This window comes from Lissotriton vulgaris, chromosome 12 (assembly GCF_964263255.1).
Source record: "Lissotriton vulgaris chromosome 12, aLisVul1.2, whole genome shotgun sequence".
Taxonomy (NCBI): domain Eukaryota; kingdom Metazoa; phylum Chordata; class Amphibia; order Caudata; family Salamandridae; genus Lissotriton; species Lissotriton vulgaris.
In genome coordinates, this window is record NC_141700.1 from 259546620 (window position 1) to 259565077 (window position 18458).

The 18458-nt window shown below is 48.3% G+C and overlaps 1 protein-coding gene across 8 annotated transcripts in view; it reads left to right on the top strand.

Moving 5' to 3' along the window:
• NDRG4 (NDRG family member 4) overlaps positions 1–18458 on the top strand; it is an 888963-nt gene that overhangs the window by 819694 nt on the left and 50811 nt on the right. For all 8 annotated transcript variants that reach the window (XM_086947800.1, XM_086947798.1, XM_086947797.1 and 5 more), the window contains 3 exons: positions 103–159; positions 3744–3795; positions 16545–16592. In XM_086947800.1, coding sequence (XP_086803926.1) covers positions 103–159; positions 3744–3795; positions 16545–16592 — 157 coding nt within the window. The remainder of the gene's footprint in view (positions 1–102; positions 160–3743; positions 3796–16544; positions 16593–18458) is intronic.

Consider the following 18458-nt stretch of genomic DNA (forward strand, 5'->3'; position numbering starts at 1 on the left):
ACTTGAGTGTGCAATGCATGCAGGGCGAAACCATTAAACAGAAGTTGTGTTACTTATAAGCAAATGTTCCAACAACTTTTTCTCTCACTTTTTCTTGTACAGTCGCCGAGACCTCGAAATGAACCGCCCGGGGACAGTACCCAACGCTAAAACAATCCGGTAAGTCGTTTGATGGTCACAGTGTTTACTGTACAAGGCATTCATTTGTCAAACTGCATTGGTGTGCAAGAGGGAGCCCACTCCCCCAAATGTGCGGACCTTGGGCAGGCTCAGTGTCGCTTGACGAAGCCTGCACTATGGTCAGTCATTGCCTTTCTGACCAGAGAGTGCTTGTACCATAAACTAGTTTCCATCTGAGAGAATAGACAGATTACAATGGCAATGCATTGTGTTTTTCCACAGTCACGTTCCCTGCTTTGAAGCCTCACATCACAATGACGTCCTGCTGAATGACACCAAAGCCATTCTAACCTGATCATAGTGATATTTTAGATCTGTGCATACCTCAGAGCAGTAACAACTCTCCCCTTTGGTTTTGGGAAGTTGTCAGGACCTCCTTCCATAGCATTAGATGTTCCTCCCCAACACTAAACAAGGGTATTTGCTGTTTGGAGGAAGGTGCATCTACCTTGCAGATGCTTGCCCTGGTATTAGCCAGGGAATGACCCGAGACGAGGCCCTCATGCAGCCTCTGGGGAGTATTGACCATTTTTCTGGCATGGCATTCTTCTTCTGATGAACATCTGGTCTAGTTGCTTAAACTTCACTTAGATCCTGTAACTAAAAGTCAGTACATAGTATTGATGTATTTGTGGGCGTTGCATTTATGTAGGACTCTAGCATGCAAGAGGTGGCCCTGATTGCGTAGAAGGGTGGCAGGCATTTAACATACAGGGTGCCATATTTTCAGGCAGGCACGGTATGCCACATATGTTAACATTTACCCGGATTTTGATAGCCTTTTCAGATTAAAACCATTTGCCCCACCTGGAGTTTAGCGAACTATAGGTTCCCTGAAGCAAGGGGAAGTACGTGGCCTTGATAAGGTGCAAGGGGATTTTTATAGTAGCTGTCTAGTGTTTTGGGCTGGCTTTATACTAAAAATACCCAGTGCCATATTTAGGTCTGGCTTTAAATCAGGGTTCTGGAGTAGAGCTTGAAGCGCGCTCCATGTACAAAAAAAGATGATATTTCAGACCCAGTGAACTATCATCAGTCTCTGTCTCTCTGGATTGCCTTGGTAAAATCTTTGGGAGACTTCATTCAGAGGTGTCAGGAGTGGGCTGAGGAACAAAGCATCTTCACTAAGCCTCAACCATCGTTCCATTGGGGAATGGACACAGGCAACAATTATTCTGGCTGACAGTCGTTAGTATGAAAAATTTTCACCTTCAAAACTAAACTCTCTATTTAGTATTATATTTTATTTAAAAAGTGTTTCTGATTTGATGGATAAACCAAGATTGATTGACATCTTGAAGACAATGGGGTTCGACTCACCTCTGATAGAGTTGGTCCTCTCTGTATCTGGTACTGCGGCTTGTATCCAATATGATCTGGGTGGAAAACCCATAAGGGACTTTGGTATTTAAAGGGGAGTTCCCCAGTACTGTACTTCAGCTCTCTTTAGTTTTACATTTTTTATCAACAGCCTTAATGCTGCCCTAAAGACAATCCAGCCCAACGTTTCAATTAGAATTTGATCAAGTCCCAATACTGCATAATACAATTCTCACTTCTTCAAGCCACCCTCCATGTTGCTCCTCAATTAAGAGCAGGGTATCTTAATGTTTCTCACCATGCTCAGCTTCGACCTCTACTTTTTTATTACAGCTGTAGACTAACCGTGAAGGGCAATTGTCAGAGACTCTATGAGAGATAGTCTTGCTGGGGGGTGCCCCTCATATCTTCAATGGTTTAAACACAAAAACACATTTTTGACTTTTCTCTGGCACACTATAGGCCAGGGACGACTTACAGGCATATTCAGGTTCCCTGAATCGATTGAGAAGGATAATCTTAGTACACCAGGCCTATTGCAGAAATAATCGTGGGTTCTAGAAACACTTTGAAAGCTGAAAGTGGTTATAAGCATCAGAGGGTGAGATCAGGGATGCACGGGTTAGACTGGGATGGAGTTAGGAGAAAAAAAAGTAAAGATGTCAACGTTTGATGTTCTGTAGGCTGATTGAGAGCACCTACAGCTCACACCTCGATTTGTAGCTTAATGGAATCTACCCCCCTGACATCATAAAGAACAGTCCAATAGCAGCGAGAGGCCCGGTGTATTGAGGAGCAGTATGGTAGCAGCAAGCACCTTGGGTAATGGGGAGCAGTCTAATGCAGTAGGTTTTAGCCTTTTGACTGGCGTGGACCCCACTGAATCATTATTGGAATCCCGGGACCCCGACTGAATCATTATTGGTGGGCAGAGACCACCCGCCTAAACCATTTCTATGATTTAAACTTCAAAACGATGCACGAAAATACAAATTTATGTGTACACCAAACACATGCCCAAGCTTCTTTATTTGTATATAATTTCTTAATTTTAATTGATTATTTTTAAATTATTTTATTTAGTAAAATAGTACTGGACCCCCAGAAAAAGCCTTGCGGACCCCTAGGGGTCCCTCGACCACAGGTTAAGAACCACTGGTCTAATGTGTCCAGCAACCTTGGGGGATGCTGCAGTTGAATGGTCTTAACACCCTAGGTAGATGGCATTTAGCACCTTTGGGTGGTGAGGGGCGGTGTAATGGCCTTAGCACCCTTGGGTGGCGAGGGGTTGTGTAGTGGCATTTAGCACCCTTGGGTTGTGAGGGGGCAGTGAATGGCCTTAGCACCCTTGAGTGGTGAGGGGCTGTGTAATGGCATTTAGCACCCTTGGGTGGTGAGTGGGCAGTGTAATGACCTTAACACCCTTGGATGGTGAGGGGCTGTGTAATTGTATTTACCACCCTAGGGTGGTGAGGGGGCAGTGTAATGGCCTTAACACCCTTGGGTGTGGGGGATTCAGTCTAATGGCATTTGGCCCCCTTGGGTGTTGAGGGGCAGTGTAATGGCATTTCCACCTTTGGGTGGTGAGGGGCTCTGTTAATGCATTTAGCACCCTTGGGTGGTAAGGGGCTGTGTAATTGCATTTAGCCCCCTTGGGTGTTGAGGGGCAGTGTAATGGCATTTCCACCTTTGGGTGGTGAGGGGCTCTGTTAATGCATTTAGCACCCTTGGGTGGTAAGGGGCTGTGTAATTGCATTTAGCCCCCTTGGGTGGTGAGGGGCTGTGTAATGGCATTTAGCACCCTTGGGTGGTGAGGGGCTGTGTAATGGCATTTAGCACCCTTGGGTGGTGAGGGGCTGTGTAATGGCATTTAGCACCCTTGGGTGGTGAGGGGCAGTGTAATGGCATTTAGCACCCTTGGGTGGTGAGGGGCAGTGTAATGGCATTTAGCACCCTTGGGTGGTGAGGGGCTGTGTAATGGCATTTAGCACCCTTGGGTGGTGAGGGGCTGTGTAATGGCATTTAGCACCCTTGGGTGGTGAGGGGCAGTGTAATGGCATTTAGCACCCTTGGGTGGTGAGGGGCAGTGTAATGGTAGCTTGCATTCTGAGGAAATTAGGAACAGTCTGATGGCACCTTTCCCTCCTAGTAATCGAGAGGAGTTGCTGCTTGCTCCCTGGGGTCTAGAGGAGTGCTTTCTGAATGCACAGTGCTCACCTCCATCACTTGTTTTTTTTTTGCAGCCCTCCAGTGATGCTCGTCGTGGGAGACAACGCACCAGCTGAAGAGGGAGTGGTGAGTCATGAAATAAAGGGAATCTTGCTGCTTGAAGGTAACCCAACTCGACTGCTGGCAGAAAGTGCAGCTACTCTACTCTTACTTCTCCTCATAACACTACCAACTACTCAGCATTACTCAGCATGACATATAGCCCACCCTCATCAGCAGAGTGCATAATGTTGGTCCCCTACTACTCTCACTGCTGACGTCAGATCATGAAAATGCACCACTTTCAGGCAGTTTTGCACCAGGGCCAGCCAAATATGCTCTGGTGCTGGGCTATTTAGCACCTGTTTGGATTTCCACCAATCTACATACAAAATGTTATTTTTACACTGATCAGTCGCTGCATTTGTTCTTTTTATCAAACATCACCACAAAACTGTTCGGCATAGAGGCAACAGTGCCATTGCCAGCACTACATTACCCAGCACTGGTTTCATTTCCCTGCTCTGGGTCCTGGTTTCCCTGTCATCACTACGCAAGTCACTTGTCTCCTTCCTCTTAACAGCATACATTGTATACGTCCTGAAATTCTCAGTGTATAATCAAGGCATTGCTCCACCCTGCTGTGCTCCTTCCCCATCACAAAGCCCACTTCAGACCTTTCATAGTCCCTCTTCAGTACACACTGCTGGTGTCTTCTCCCTTAATGTGGACACTGCTGGTCTCTTCTCCCTTAAAGTGCAGTGATCACTGCCAGCCTCGTCTTCCTCATAGTGCTCACTGCTGGGCTAGTCTGTTCTCCCTTGAAGTACACACTGCTGGTCTTTTCTTCCTTACAGTACACACTGCTGGTCCCTTCTTCCTTATGGTGTACACTGCGGGCCTTTTTTTCCTTACAGTAAACACTAATCATCTTTTCTTCATTACACTGCACCCTGCTTGTCTTTTCTTCCTTACGGTGTTCTCTGCTAGTCTTTTCTTCATTACACTGCACCCTGCTTGTCTTCTCTTCCTTATGGTGTACGCTGCTGGTCTTTTCTTCCTTACAGTACACTCTGCTGGTCTTTTCTTCCTTACGATATTCGCTTCTATCCTTTTCTTCATTACACTGCACCCTGCTTGTCTTTTCTTACTTATGTTGTAGGCTGCGGGTCCTTTCTTCCTTACAGTACACTCTGCTGGTCTTTTCTTCCTTACGGTGTTCACTGCTGGTCTTTTCTTCATTACACTGCACCCTGCTGGTCTTTTATTCATTACACTGCACCCTGCTTGTCTTTTCTTCCTTACGGTGTTCACTGCTGGTCTTTTCTTCATTACACTGCACCCTGCTGGTCTTTTATTCATTACACTGCACCCTGCTTGTCTTTTCTTCCTTATGGTGTACGCTGCTGGTCTTTTCTTCATTACACTGCACCCTGCTGGTCTTTTCTTCATTACACTGCACCCTGCTTGTCTTTTCTTCCTTATGGTGTACGCTGCTGGTCTTTTCTTCATTACACTGCACCCTGCTGGTCTTTTCTTCCTTATGGTGTACGCTGCTGGTCTTTTCTTCATTACACTGCACCCTGCTGGTCTTTTCTTCATTACACTGCACCCTGCTTGTCTTTTCTTCCTTATGGTGTACGCTGCTGGTCTTTTCTTCATTACACTGCACCCTGCTGGTCTTTTCTTCATTACACTGCACACTGCTGATCTTTTCGTCATTACCCTGCACCCTGCTTGTCTTTTCTTCCTTATGGTGTAAGCTGCTGGTCCTTTTTTCCTTACAGTACACACTGCTGGTCTTTTTTTTTTTTACGGTGTTCTCTGCTGGTCTTTTCGTCGTTACCCTGCACCCTGCTTGTCTTTTCTTCCTTATAGTGTATGCTGCTGGTCTTTTTTTCCTTACGTTACACACTGCTGGTCTTTTCTTCCTTACGGTGTTCTCTGCTGGTCTTTTCTTCATTACACTGCACCCTGCTTGTCTTTTCTTCCTTATGGTGTACGCTGCTGGTCCTTTTCTCCTTACAGTACACACTGCTGGTCTTTTCTTCCTTACGGTGTTCTCTGCTGGTCTTTTCTTCATTACACTGCACCCTGCTTGTCTTTTCTTCCTTATAGTGTATGCTGCTGGTCTTTTTTTCCTTACCGTACACACTGCTGGTCTTTTCTTCCTTACGGTGTTCTCTGCTGGTCTTTCTAACTTATGGTGCAGACGTCTGGTTTCTACTCCCTTGTAGTGCATACTGTTGTCTCCCCCAGAATTGGAGTAGTTTGTTGGTGTCATTCTGTAATCACTGTACACACTACCTATTGATCTCACTCAGTTCTTTATATACATCATTGATCATGAGTACCCTCTAAAGATGGCGCCTGCTTAGTCTCTCACTTACAAAAACGACAGGTTGAGTCTGAGCCAGTCCCTTTGGATGTGAACTGTGAGTAAACTGCTAATTGAAATTTGCAGGAAAGCTTCACCACAATCCCTTGTGGGTATATTGTAGACAGTATTATGTCCCAGATGATTGCTTCCTCTGAAATGACAGGACTCAACTTTTCTTCAAAAGACCCTTGGGCCCGCTTATTGCTTGGCATGGCTCAACAAATGCCCAAGTTTGGGAGTCATGAAGATTGCGTATAGACACATATTCCCTTTTTCCAGTCTCACTGCTGCCAAGTAACTCCATGTTATCTGTCACACTTTGATCCTTCCTGGGCTTTTGGGCTCATACTCAGTAGGTTTCCAAAGCCACAAGTAGAAAAAGTAAACTGGCAGATGTCTCTTACTAGTCCCACTGACTTATGCTCTCATTGAGATGGATGTTAGGACTCAGACAAACCTGCCAAAGAATCTCTCATCTGAAGGTGAAAATGGAGAGCTCCGCCTGACCCCAAAATCAGTACATGCGCAAAAATATTGGTATTGTACAACAAAGTCATTTAATTATGTTGTGTTCTGCTACAAATAACGTGAATACAAATTATTGCTATAAATATTAATATTTCAGCTGATCAAAATTAGAACTCTAAATACACCCCATTCATATTTCATCACACATCCCTAACCACCTTGTTTAAGTCATGTCAATGTTTTGACTTGCTTAGTTACAGCTTAGATTATTCTAGAATACCTATGCAGAGCTACCTAATGGCCTGCATACCTTTAGGCCATCAGGCTTGAAGTCATAGATTTATCTCGCAGCATCTTTTTAGCATCCTGTTCATTTGCTTTGTGACCACCAATTATTGTTAACCGTTTATGCCTTTTATGCATTTTTTTATACATTGTAGTATATGGAACACGTGGGGAGTGGCTTGTTCTTGGCTCCTGTGATTGTTATGCAGGACATTAAACAATGTTTTCTTTCAGATTTCAGTTGGCATACATGTAAGGAAGGGCTCCTTTATGACATGGTCATCCCCACTTTTTGCCTGGTAAATGTTGTGATTTCAACTGAAAGTGTACTGGGTTCCTGCTAACCAGCTCTCCAGTGCCAGAGCTCTTTCCCAAACACTGTACAATTGTTTCCCCAATTGGCAAAACCATTAGCACCGTCTGGAAGTCCCTTATAAATGGTGGCCTGGTACCTAGGGCCTGAGGTACCAAAGAGGACCCCTAAGGACTGCAGCACAAATTGTGCCACCGTAAATGACCCCCTACCAAGCACATGTTAGACTGCCATTTCAGGCTGCGTGCAGTGGTGCGCACAAAAGTGAAAACACAACATGGCGCACTGTGTGCCACGTACCCCACCACTGCATGTAATATTTGTTAGTCACTCCTTTTTTCAGGACTAAAAGCCCTAAGGTAGGGAGCTGAATATTACATGTGAGGGCATACTTGCATGAGCAGATATGCTCCTGTGCTGGTCAGCCCTATTACTGCCAGTACAAGTGACCAGGGTAGCCAACTTAAGTCATGTGCTGGCCACTGATGAAAGCAAGTTCCTCGGCTACATGATGGCTTCACTGAAAATTGGGATGTTTTATATCAAACATCTCGTAGTGATAAACCCACACTGATGCCAGTGTTGAATTTACCAATACATGCACCCAGGGGGCACCTTTGACGTGCCCCCTGAAAACCTACCAGCCTCTGGTGTACTTGCTGACTGGTTTTTCCAGCCAGCCTGCCATCCAAGATGCTATTCTGACCTCCTAGGGTGGAAGCCTTTTTCTCTCAGGAGACCCAGAACAAACACCTGTCTAGAAAGAGGGTGTTATTTCCTGTCCCACAGGATGACCTGCTGATTATTGTCCTTGGGCCGGCTAGCTTTAAAGAGCTGCTAACTTTGGAATACAAATCTGGCTCCCCTCATATGAGAGGAAGCCACCCCAATTGTCCAGGACCACCATGGCACCTGAAGAAGGGGGACATTAGCTAATCTGGAAGGCGTGCCACCTCCAGGTTAGTACCACCCCTGAGGTGGACATGATTTTTCATAAGTATCCATTCTTGTAACGGCATACTTAGGAATTCTGGGACAGGGGGAAGTGGGCATATAGAGGGCGTAGTAACCCTAAGGGTCAGTAGCCCATTGGCTGCTAGCCTACTCTCCCATCCCTCCCCTAAATTCAGTATTTAGGTGAGCCCTTGCACTAGAGAAGCAGATCTGTGTTCTCTCTCTTCTTAGGACGTCAAGAAGAGCTTCAAAAGCAGAGAGGAGAGAAGAAGCAACTAACCTGGTAACAACCCAGCCAGCCTGTCTGCATTCCTCATTGAAAACTGTGCCAAAGTCAGCTCGTCCTGCAGCGTTGGACTCCAGAAACCTGTGAGGACTGCCTGCCTTTGAAAAAGACTCAAGACCTCCCGTGAACAGTAGACCTGTTCTGAAGAAACTCCAAAAGAGGAGACTCTGATGCTTTCGGAATCGCCAAAACCCAACACCAAAGTCACCACTGCATCCAGGGCCGGACTGGGAAGGAAAACCGGCCCGGCAAAGTGCTCGGCCGCCCCCCCCCCCCCCCCGCCCCCCCCCCTCCCCACTTGGTGGGGTTGGAGGTGCCGCCGAGCTCCTTGCCGAGCCGGCTTTCGGCTGAGTTCGAGGCATGTGGGCTGCTGAATTCATATCTGTGCATAGATCGCCGCCTAGTGTTGGGTCCGGATGATTGCACATTGTTGTCCTGGAAGAGTCTTCGAAGTATCACAAGATAGGTGGCTCCTCCCCTGGACTACAGTGCGCATGGGCATCGCCTCCATCCCCAGATTGTTTTTTTCCGCCATTGGGTTCGGATGTGTTTCGGTCCCGCTGTCGGAACCGATAGTACTTTTCTGTTTCTACTTGAGACCTAACGGTCTTTAGGCTGGGCGTCGGTATTGTTTCGTTCGGGTTATCTTATTCTCAGCTCTGAACACTCTCTGCCCCTCCGCGTGCCCTCGGCGCGGACGGGCCTACTCGACGCTCGAAGTTCCTATCATGGAACGTACTCCGTTCAAGAAGTGCCCGGTGTGCAATTCCAAATATTCACACCTCGACGTGCACCCTGTGTGCAACAAGTGTTTATCACCGAAACATGACGAGACCAGGTGTATGGCCTGTTCAAAGTTCAGGTGCAAGAAGACCCTAAAGCAGCGTCGCGCCGCTCGGCTCCAGGCCCAGTTGCCGGAACCCCCTGCGAGCCTGCCGGACAACATCTTCGAAGGTTTTGAAGTTTTGGACTCTACCCCTGCGTCGGAGGAAGAGGAAACCGGCGACGCGGAAGATGCAGACTTTTATGAAGCCGGCGACGAGGTAGGGGACGACGATGAGGCCATTGCCACCGTGGGGGATAGCTCGGAGGAAGAGCATCCCCAAACTGACTTAGGGGTTAATCCCCGAGACACGGCCCAGGTCGAGGGATCGCCTTCGGGCCTTACCCAAGACCTCGTTACTAGTCCAGCAGCCCCGCCTCTCGGCCCGGCCACGGACATTTCGGAGGGGCCACTCCCGTTGAAGGAAGCGAAAGTGAAGCCATCGGGATCCACGCAGTCGGTTTCGAAACCGAAAGTGAAAGCTCCATTGCTGGTGCAGAAGGCTCGGGAGGTGTCAACACCTAAGACAATCAAGATGGCCGACTTAAAGAGCCACGCCAAGATGGCCGACCCCAAGGCCTCGGGGTCGACGCCGAAAGCAATGGCGGCCGACGCGGCTGCGTCGGCGCCGAAGACATTGGGGGTCGACGACCCAAAAAAGGCTCCGAAGAAACGCCAAAGCGATTCCACGGCTCCGGCTGTACCGGCTCCGACCGTCGGAACCGAGGATGGAAAGGTGTCGACTCCGAAGACACTGCCCCCGGCTGACTCGACTCCCGACTCCGGGAGAGCTCACAAGCCGGTCAAGCCCTCTCCGACGCTGGCGAGGAAGGTAGTGGAATCCCTCCAACGGATTCGAAGTACTGAGGTTCTCGAGCCGGAGGGAGTGAAGCCGAAGCCCGCATCGAAGCCGGCGAAGGCACAGACGCCTATTCGCTACACCCTGCCGCCGAAGTCGGCGCCGAAGGCCTTCGCTCCGAAGCAGGGGGCGGACGTGCCCTCAAAAGAGTCATCAACGTCCAAGGCGGCGTCAGGGGTGTCGAAGCATCGGCTCCGGCCACTCGAAGAGGAAGAGCGCCGAGAGGTCATCATCGACGCCAATACTGGGAAATTGTCCCTTCTCAAGAGAAAAATCACCGCGGAACCGGTGCTAGAGCATTTTCGGATTCCTCTTAAGAACAAAAAGGACTCGACGGGTGCTTCGGACCCTATGGAGCCTTCGTCTCCCACACAGGTGGAACGGTCTCCTACTGGTTATACTGCAGGTGAGGGTGACGATGAGGAGTACGACGAGTACAACTATCCGGCGTACTCGGATCCGGAGGAGGTACATGCTCCTTGGTCTGCCGGAGCCGACCCAGACGACCCGCAGTCGGGTCAGGACCCGCAGCTATTTGCGGCAAAGACATCACCGACGGAGGACTCAGCGGCCTTCAACGCTCTCCTTGAGAGAGCTGCGGCTAACCACGACGTCGAGCTCCACTCAGACCCGGTGGATGTGGACTTTTTATTTGACACTTTTTCAGTAGCCGAAAAGTCAGTCAAGACACTGCCGATGCTTAAAGGGGTGCTGAAACACGCAACGGAGGTCTTCAGGGAGCCCACCCGGGCGCGGGTCATCAACCCTCGCATTGACAGAAAATATAAGGCAGCGCCCTCGGATCCTACATACATCAAGGGACACTTGCCACTGGACTCGTTGGTTGTATCCAACGCTCGGAAGAGGGCGAACTCGCAGACCACTGGTGACGCTCCTCCCCCAGACAAAGAGTCCAAAATCTTTGAAGCCTCAGGGAAACGAATTGCTGCACAGGCAGCAAACATTTGGAGAATCTCAAACACACAGGCCCTACTTGCACGCTATGATAGGGCTCATTATGACACCTTAGAAACACTACTGCAACACCTGCCTGACCAATACAAGGAGGCAGGAGAAATGCTGATTCAGGAGGGAAAGCTCATCACAAACGCATCCATAAAATGTGCGCTGGATGTGGCCGATACAGCCTCCAGGGCAATCAACACCAGTGTGTTGCTTAGACGGCATGCTTGGCTGAGAATTTCAGGGTTCAAGCCCGATATTCAGACGACAATACTGAACCAAACTGTTAATCCTGACCACCTATTTGGCCCTGAGGTGGATGCCACGCTGGAAAAAATGAAAAAAGATACGGACACTGCCAAGTCGATGGGGGCCCTCCAGTCCCAGCAGTTTCGGAGCGGTTCCTTTCGTCGCTCCAATTCCAGAGGCACCTCGAGGGGTCAGGCATCGCAGTCCACTCAGTATTACAAAAGTAACACCCAACCCTCATACAACAACAAGGGTAGAGGTGGCTACAGAGGCAATAACATCAAGGGCAGGGGACGTGGAAACAACGGCTCCAGGTCCAACACCACCAACAAACAGTGACGTCTTGTCACTGCCCCCCGACCATACAACACCGGTCGGGGGGAGACTCCAGCAGTTCCTGCCCGCGTGGAAATCCATCACCACGGACAGGTGGGTCAAGTCTCTTATCCAGTACGGTTACTGTCTGGAACTTACTTCCATTCCACCAAACATACCCCCAAGAAGCCGTCCTATGTCCGGCGAGCACTTGACCTTGTTGCAGCAGGAAGTCCTTGTCATGCTGCAAAAAGGGGCAATAGAGCCCGTTCCATTGCAGGAAAGGGGAAAGGGGGTTTACTCCCTGTATTTTCTAATCCCCAAAAAGGACGGATCCCTCAGGCCCATCCTGGACCTAAGACCCCTCAACTGGTACATTCTCTCGGAGCACTTCCATATGCTCACGTTACAGCAAGTGCTCCCTCTGCTTCAGCAGGGGGACTTCCTGGCTACGCTGGATCTGAAAGATGCATATTTTCATATCCCACTGCATCCTTCCCACAGGAAGTATCTCAGGTTCACGATTCAGGACCAGCATTACCAGTTCAGGGTTCTGCCGTTCGGGGTCACCACGGCGCCGAGGGTATTTACAAAGTGCTTGGCGACCGTGGCGGCGCATCTCCGGCGCCAGAACGTCCATGTCTACCCCTACCTGGACGACTGGCTCATTCAAGCAAAGACAGAACAACTGTGCGTCGACCATGTGTCATGCACCATTCATCTCCTGCACGATCTGGGATTCTCTCTGAACTACCCCAAGTCCCATCTCCAGCCCGCCCACGTGCGACAGTATCTGGGCACGACTATCGACACTCTGGCAGCCACTGCACAGCCAAATTCAGTGAGAATCGCCAGTATTCAGGCGCTGATCCAACGATTCAGACCTCAACACTCGCTTCCAGCGAAGGTGTTCATGCAGTTGATAGGCATGATGGCCTCCTGCATCTCCATCGTCCCGCACGCGAGACTACATATGCGTCCGCTTCAGGAGTGCCTTGCACGTCAGTGGACTCAGGCTCATGGGCAACTGACAGACCTAGTGTTGGTGAGCGGTCGGGCATACGACTCTCTGCATTGGTGGAATCCACAAAACCTTTGCAAGGGCCGACCATTCCAGGAGCCTGTGCCACAGATTGTCCTGACAACGGACGCCTCTCTCCAGGGATGGGGAGCGCATGTACTCCAGTACACGGTGCAGGGACTATGGACACTACAGCAAAGGAAGATGCACATCAATGTGTTGGAACTGATGGCAGTCTTCATGGCCTTAAAGGCGTTCAAAGTACATCTGTGCAACAAGGTCGTGTTGATCCGGACGGACAACATGACGGCCATGTACTACATCCAGAAGCAGGGAGGCACACACTCTCCACAGCTGTCTCATCTGGCTCAGAGCATGTGGAAGTGGGCCATTCAGAGGAACATCTTCCTCATGGCAGAGCATCTCCCGGGCAAGGACAATCAGATGGCGGATCTGCTCAGCAGGCACAGCCATCAAATGCACGAGTGGGAGATACATCCATCAGTACTCCAACCGTACTTCCAAAAGTGGGGTCATCCAGAGATAGACCTGTTCGCCACGAAAGAGAACGCAAAATGCCAAAGCTTCGCCGCCAGGTTCCCACACCCGCAATCACGGGGCAATGCGATGTGGATGAACTGGTCAGGCAGATTTGCGTACGCTTTTCCCCCAGCACCTCTGATACCGCTGGTGGCACGCAAACTCAGGCAGCACTCGATGACTCTCATCCTGGTTGCTCCAACATGGGCTCGCCAACCATGGTACACCACGTTTCTGGAACTCTCCGTGGTACCGCATCAGAGGCTTCATCTCACCCCCAGCCTTCTGACGCAGAGCCATGGCGACATTCAGCACCCAGATCCGCAACAGCTCAACCTGGCGATCTGGCTCCTGAAGTCCTAGAGTTTGGCTACCTCAATCTTCCTCCCGATTGCATGGACATCATTCGAGAGGCAAGGAAGCCCACTACTAGAGCTTGCTATGCGGCTAAATGGAAGAGGTTTGTCATCTACTGTGTTAACCACAATATTGACCCGCTAGATGCTTCCATTCAAAACATCATTTGTTACCTGTTCCACCTGTATCAATGCAATTTGGCGTACTCTTCCATCCGCATTCACCTGTCTGCTATGGCGGCATACCTCCAGAATAGGCAACATCTGTCGCTCTTTAAGGTCCCTGCGATCAAGGCTTTTTTGGAAGGACTCAAGAGAGTCATTCCACCAAGGACGCCACCAGCTCCAGAATGGAACCTCAATGTGGTTCTTACCAGACTGATGGGTCCTCCCTTCGAGCCACTGCACTCTTGTGAGCTTCAGTTCCTAACTTGGAAGGTTGCGTTCTTAGTAGCAATCACATCGCTACGGAGGGTTAGCGAGCTGCAGGACTCACCATCCAAGAACCTTTCTTCCAGGTACACGCTAACAGGGTTGTGCTCCGCACTAACCCTAAATTCTTACCCAAGGTGGTATCTCAATTCCATATGAACCAGACAATTGAGTTGCCAGTGTTTTTCCAGAACCCAGAGACGCTGGCGGAGCGGATGCTCCACACCCTTGACGTTAAGAGAGCCTTGATGTACTATGTAGACAGGACAAAGGATTTTCGCAAAACAAAGCAGCTTTTCGTTGCTTTTGCCACACACCACAAGGGAAACGCTATCTCCAAAGCTGGGATCGCTAGGTGGATAGTGAAATGCATTCAGATCTGTTACGCTAAAGCTAAACGCACTCTCACAATTCCACCAAGAGCCCACTCCACCAGAAAGATGGGGGCCTCTATGGCTTTCCTAGGTAACATTCCCTTAGAAGATAGTTGTAGAGCAGCTACATGGTCTACCACACATACCTTCACTAAGCATTACTGTGTAGATGTGCACTCTAAACAACAGGCAGCTGTTGGCCAGGCTGTTCTCAAAACGCTTTTTCAGACGGCTGCAGCTGGCACGGGCGGCCGCCGCTAATGGAGAGACTGCTATGTATTCTATGCACAGATATGAATTCAGCAGCCCACATGCCTCGAACTGCAAATGCTACTTACCAGTATGCATCTGTTCTTGGCATGTAGGGCTGCTGACATTCATATCGCCCGCCCTCCTCCCCGGCGCCTGTAGCAGCTGCAGCATTCATTTACATATATTTATATGCCCTTAGCATGGGCATCATTCACATACTTCACTCCATCTCTGCCAATGGCTAAAAACAATCTGGGGATGGAGGCGATGCCCATGCGCACTGTAGTCCAGGGGAGGAGCCACCTATCTTGTGATACTTCGAAGACTCTTCCAGGACAACAATGTGCAATCATCCGGACCCAACACTAGGCGGCGATCTATGCACAGATATGAATGTCAGCAGCCCTACATGCCAAGAACAGATGCATACTGGTAAGTAGCATTTGCATTTTGTTACAGGGCCGATTTTGCGGCCCTGTAACAAAAACGGCCTCCAGGGGCCCAGAACTGACCCCACCAGTGCCGCGCACCGGGGGATTGCCCGGTGCCCGCTATGGCCAGTTCGCCCCTGACTGCACCCGTCGCCTCAGGACTGAGTTAAAGTATGCCACTGGTAGCAACAAGGTCTCCCAGCCCTCCAGAGCCTTGGTCTATCATGGTTTCACCCAGCCTGGACTCCCTGACGTTGCCTACAGCCACTCCACGCAGGCCCCCTCACCCGTGACTGCTCTGGTAAGGAAAAAACAGACACCTAAGGACACCCCTGCACCGGTCGCCTCTGGGCCTTGGAGAAGAGGACCAAAAGTGTTCCCCCATCCCGAGCATGGCAAGGCATGAGCCAACTTGCTTGTTACGCCCGACTGGCCTACTAGCCAGAGCCTGCAGCCTCTTTGCTCAGTGACCAATCTCCATTGAAATACATTGGGATCCTCACGCTGTTTTGCACCCTGCCACCCCGTTCCGCTAGTGGTGTACTACTGGTGCTGGCTTGGACCTTGCCCCCCTCTCACCTCAACTCCTGGAGATTGGTCTTGTGAGTTGCTGTGCTATTCATGTTTGCAGAACTTGTTCTTCCTTTCATAGGATAACATTGCAGAACTCAGAAATTGCAGCGTGCCCACTTTTTTAAAGTGAAAATAATTTACATTTAAAAGCCTACTTACCTAAATGATTTTTCTCTGATGCTAAATCATAGATAAAGGTACTTGGTATATTTATAAATTGGCGTGGATCTTCTGTCTTAAGTCCTGTGTGTCATTAATAATCATTTTGTGTATTTGCAAATGTCTTGCACTCCTCTGTGTTAAGCTGAAGGTGCTCTACCACACTACCCCCCTAATAGAACACTTTGGAAGCCCCTGTCCCCTCATAAGGAACCCCGTGGACTCTTTACACAGTATAACAGGTTCTTGACCTATCACCTAAAGAGCCAGCTTCCTACAATAAGGAAGCTGCCACTATTGTATCTGTACCATTCCTTTTGTATGTAATCACAAGGCCATTCTTATTTGTAGAGTAGATCCACAGCTACACTGTTGCATAGTCTAAAAAGGAATTCTCTGGCTTGTTAACCATGAGCTACAGGAAATAATGTTTGCCTACAGGTGAAAGTCCACTTTAATATTGAACAGCCCTATCTTCTAAGCCCTAAACTACCGTCCTGCACTTCAGTGCATTCCATATTCAAACAGCAGCCGTATTAACAAAGGCCTGTGCTCTATATACCATCACATAAACATATAGTAAATGCTATGCTCCATACGTCATGGCACTTGTACATTCCCTTCTCTTGTTATATGTGTGGGCTTACAGGTTGCAGCGCGTAAAGGGCTATTGGCTTAAAAAAAGACGAGACTAATGAGCCACCTATGAAATGAGGCCATTTAACAGCCATGCAGTCCTACATTGTTACTGTTTGATTGTTTTTCTTTGCATTTCAAGTTTTTTAAATTTTTTATATTTACAGGTTGAATGCAACTCCAAATTGGACCCGACGAACACCACTTTCCTGAAGGTAATGTGTCCTAGCCGCCGTCCTTCCCAAGTCCGCTTACTGTGCGCCGTGCTACAGAGGCAAACAAGCCTTGAACGGAGTCTGCAGGATTCTCGAGAGGTCAGATTGTAATATAGTGCGGCCATGGCATTTATTTGTTCTAGCCTCTAGAACAACTAACAAGCCATTGGAAGAGCATGCTACACTATGTTATAATCTGCCGCTTCAGAGAGGCCTTGTATTTTAGAAAACTACGCTTTGATTTCTGGGATATTTATGTAAATAATTATAAAAGGAAATGTGAAACTTCAAGATGGGATGATACCTTTGAATGGCCGAATGGTCTGGGTCTTGGTTTGTCACATGTCATTCAAAGATGTGAGTAACTCGGCCACATCTCAAATGGACTTTAATTACAGTTATCTTCCGATTTCCCACATTTGTAAATCTGCTGCTGAGCACAAGATCTTATGTAGAATATTTACTATTGGGCATCTGATCAGACGATCCTTAAAACATAGCCGCTATGTATAAGAGACCTCCCTGTTGCGATTGAGATAAGGGGATGCACTACATGCGGACGATATGCTAAAAAAATTAAAAAACAGGTGCCACGAAATCTGTAGTTTTTGTTATATAAAAAGTATTTTTGAAGTAGCGAAGTAAGCATTTTCTCCCTCCTTGCATACCCGGTTTCCACCGTGCACTACATTGGGACTCTCAGAGCTCCCATTCCCGCTTTGCCTTATGTTTTACCTCAGAATTGAAAACCAGAATTCAGCAGATTTAATCTGGCACCACACCTAACTATTAACTTCGATTTTTTTAATCGTGCATCCTAACATGATGCGAGATTGATCTAAGACACACAACAGGTTACACCAGTTTTAATTGAATTAAAATGGCTCCCATTGCAAGCTTTCTGCGCTCTTGGAGCAGCCGGCATGATTTTCAAAGCGTTGAAACTTAAACCTCACTACCCAACGAAGAAAATTCCTTGCTCAGAAAAGTGCAGTTCTAACAATTTCCTCCTGTATCTAAACCATGCAACAGGACCTCAACATTATCCTGCTTCTTCTCAGGTTTTGTTCCTAAGTTATGGAATAACTTCACCAACGGAATGAAATGGGACCTCTCCTTTATTTACCTCCTTGAAAAAATGTTAAATCAAGCCAGTCCTCCACAGAATGTAATGTGAACATGGATGTGTACTCATACTAACATGCCTGTGCAATTTATGACTAATTGTTTGGACTTAATATGTAATGAAGTAATTGGGTCACATAATGCTATCATCTTATTGTTACATATGCAGCAGAATATATGCCTTAAGGTATTCCAATTTAAGCACTCTCATATCCACCTGGTTCATTTCCATGCTATATGAAAAAACTAAATAAATTAATGTGGCTTCTACTCCCAAGATTTAAGTGAAGTGCCAGTGGCTTGGCTCTCCAAAACAGCTTGGCAAATTAGCCTGGGTGATCAAACTAGTAGTGCCTGCTACATGAGTGCTCTGCCACTTATTCCATTTATGCCTGGTGTGTTTTATGCTCCTGTTGGCTGCAGAATCATCAGCTCCTCCGCACCCTGGACAAGGTCCAGCAGGTACCGGCGAGATAGCAGCTTTTGAGGCTGGCTAGTCAGAATGTCATGTTGGCTACAGTTTCTACATCAGCCAGCAGTCTGGTTCTTCACTGTGAGGGGCCTCTCATTGATTCAGGAAGGAGGGAGCAACAGAACAGCCAAATAATGGCAGAATGTGTACATGTCTAGATTCTCGCTTATTTGCAGAAGCCACTCACAAAGTTCACTGAAAATGGATCGGGGCTATTGGACACTGTATAGCGTATGATTGAGCCGGCCAGTAAGATAAAAGAAAATCTG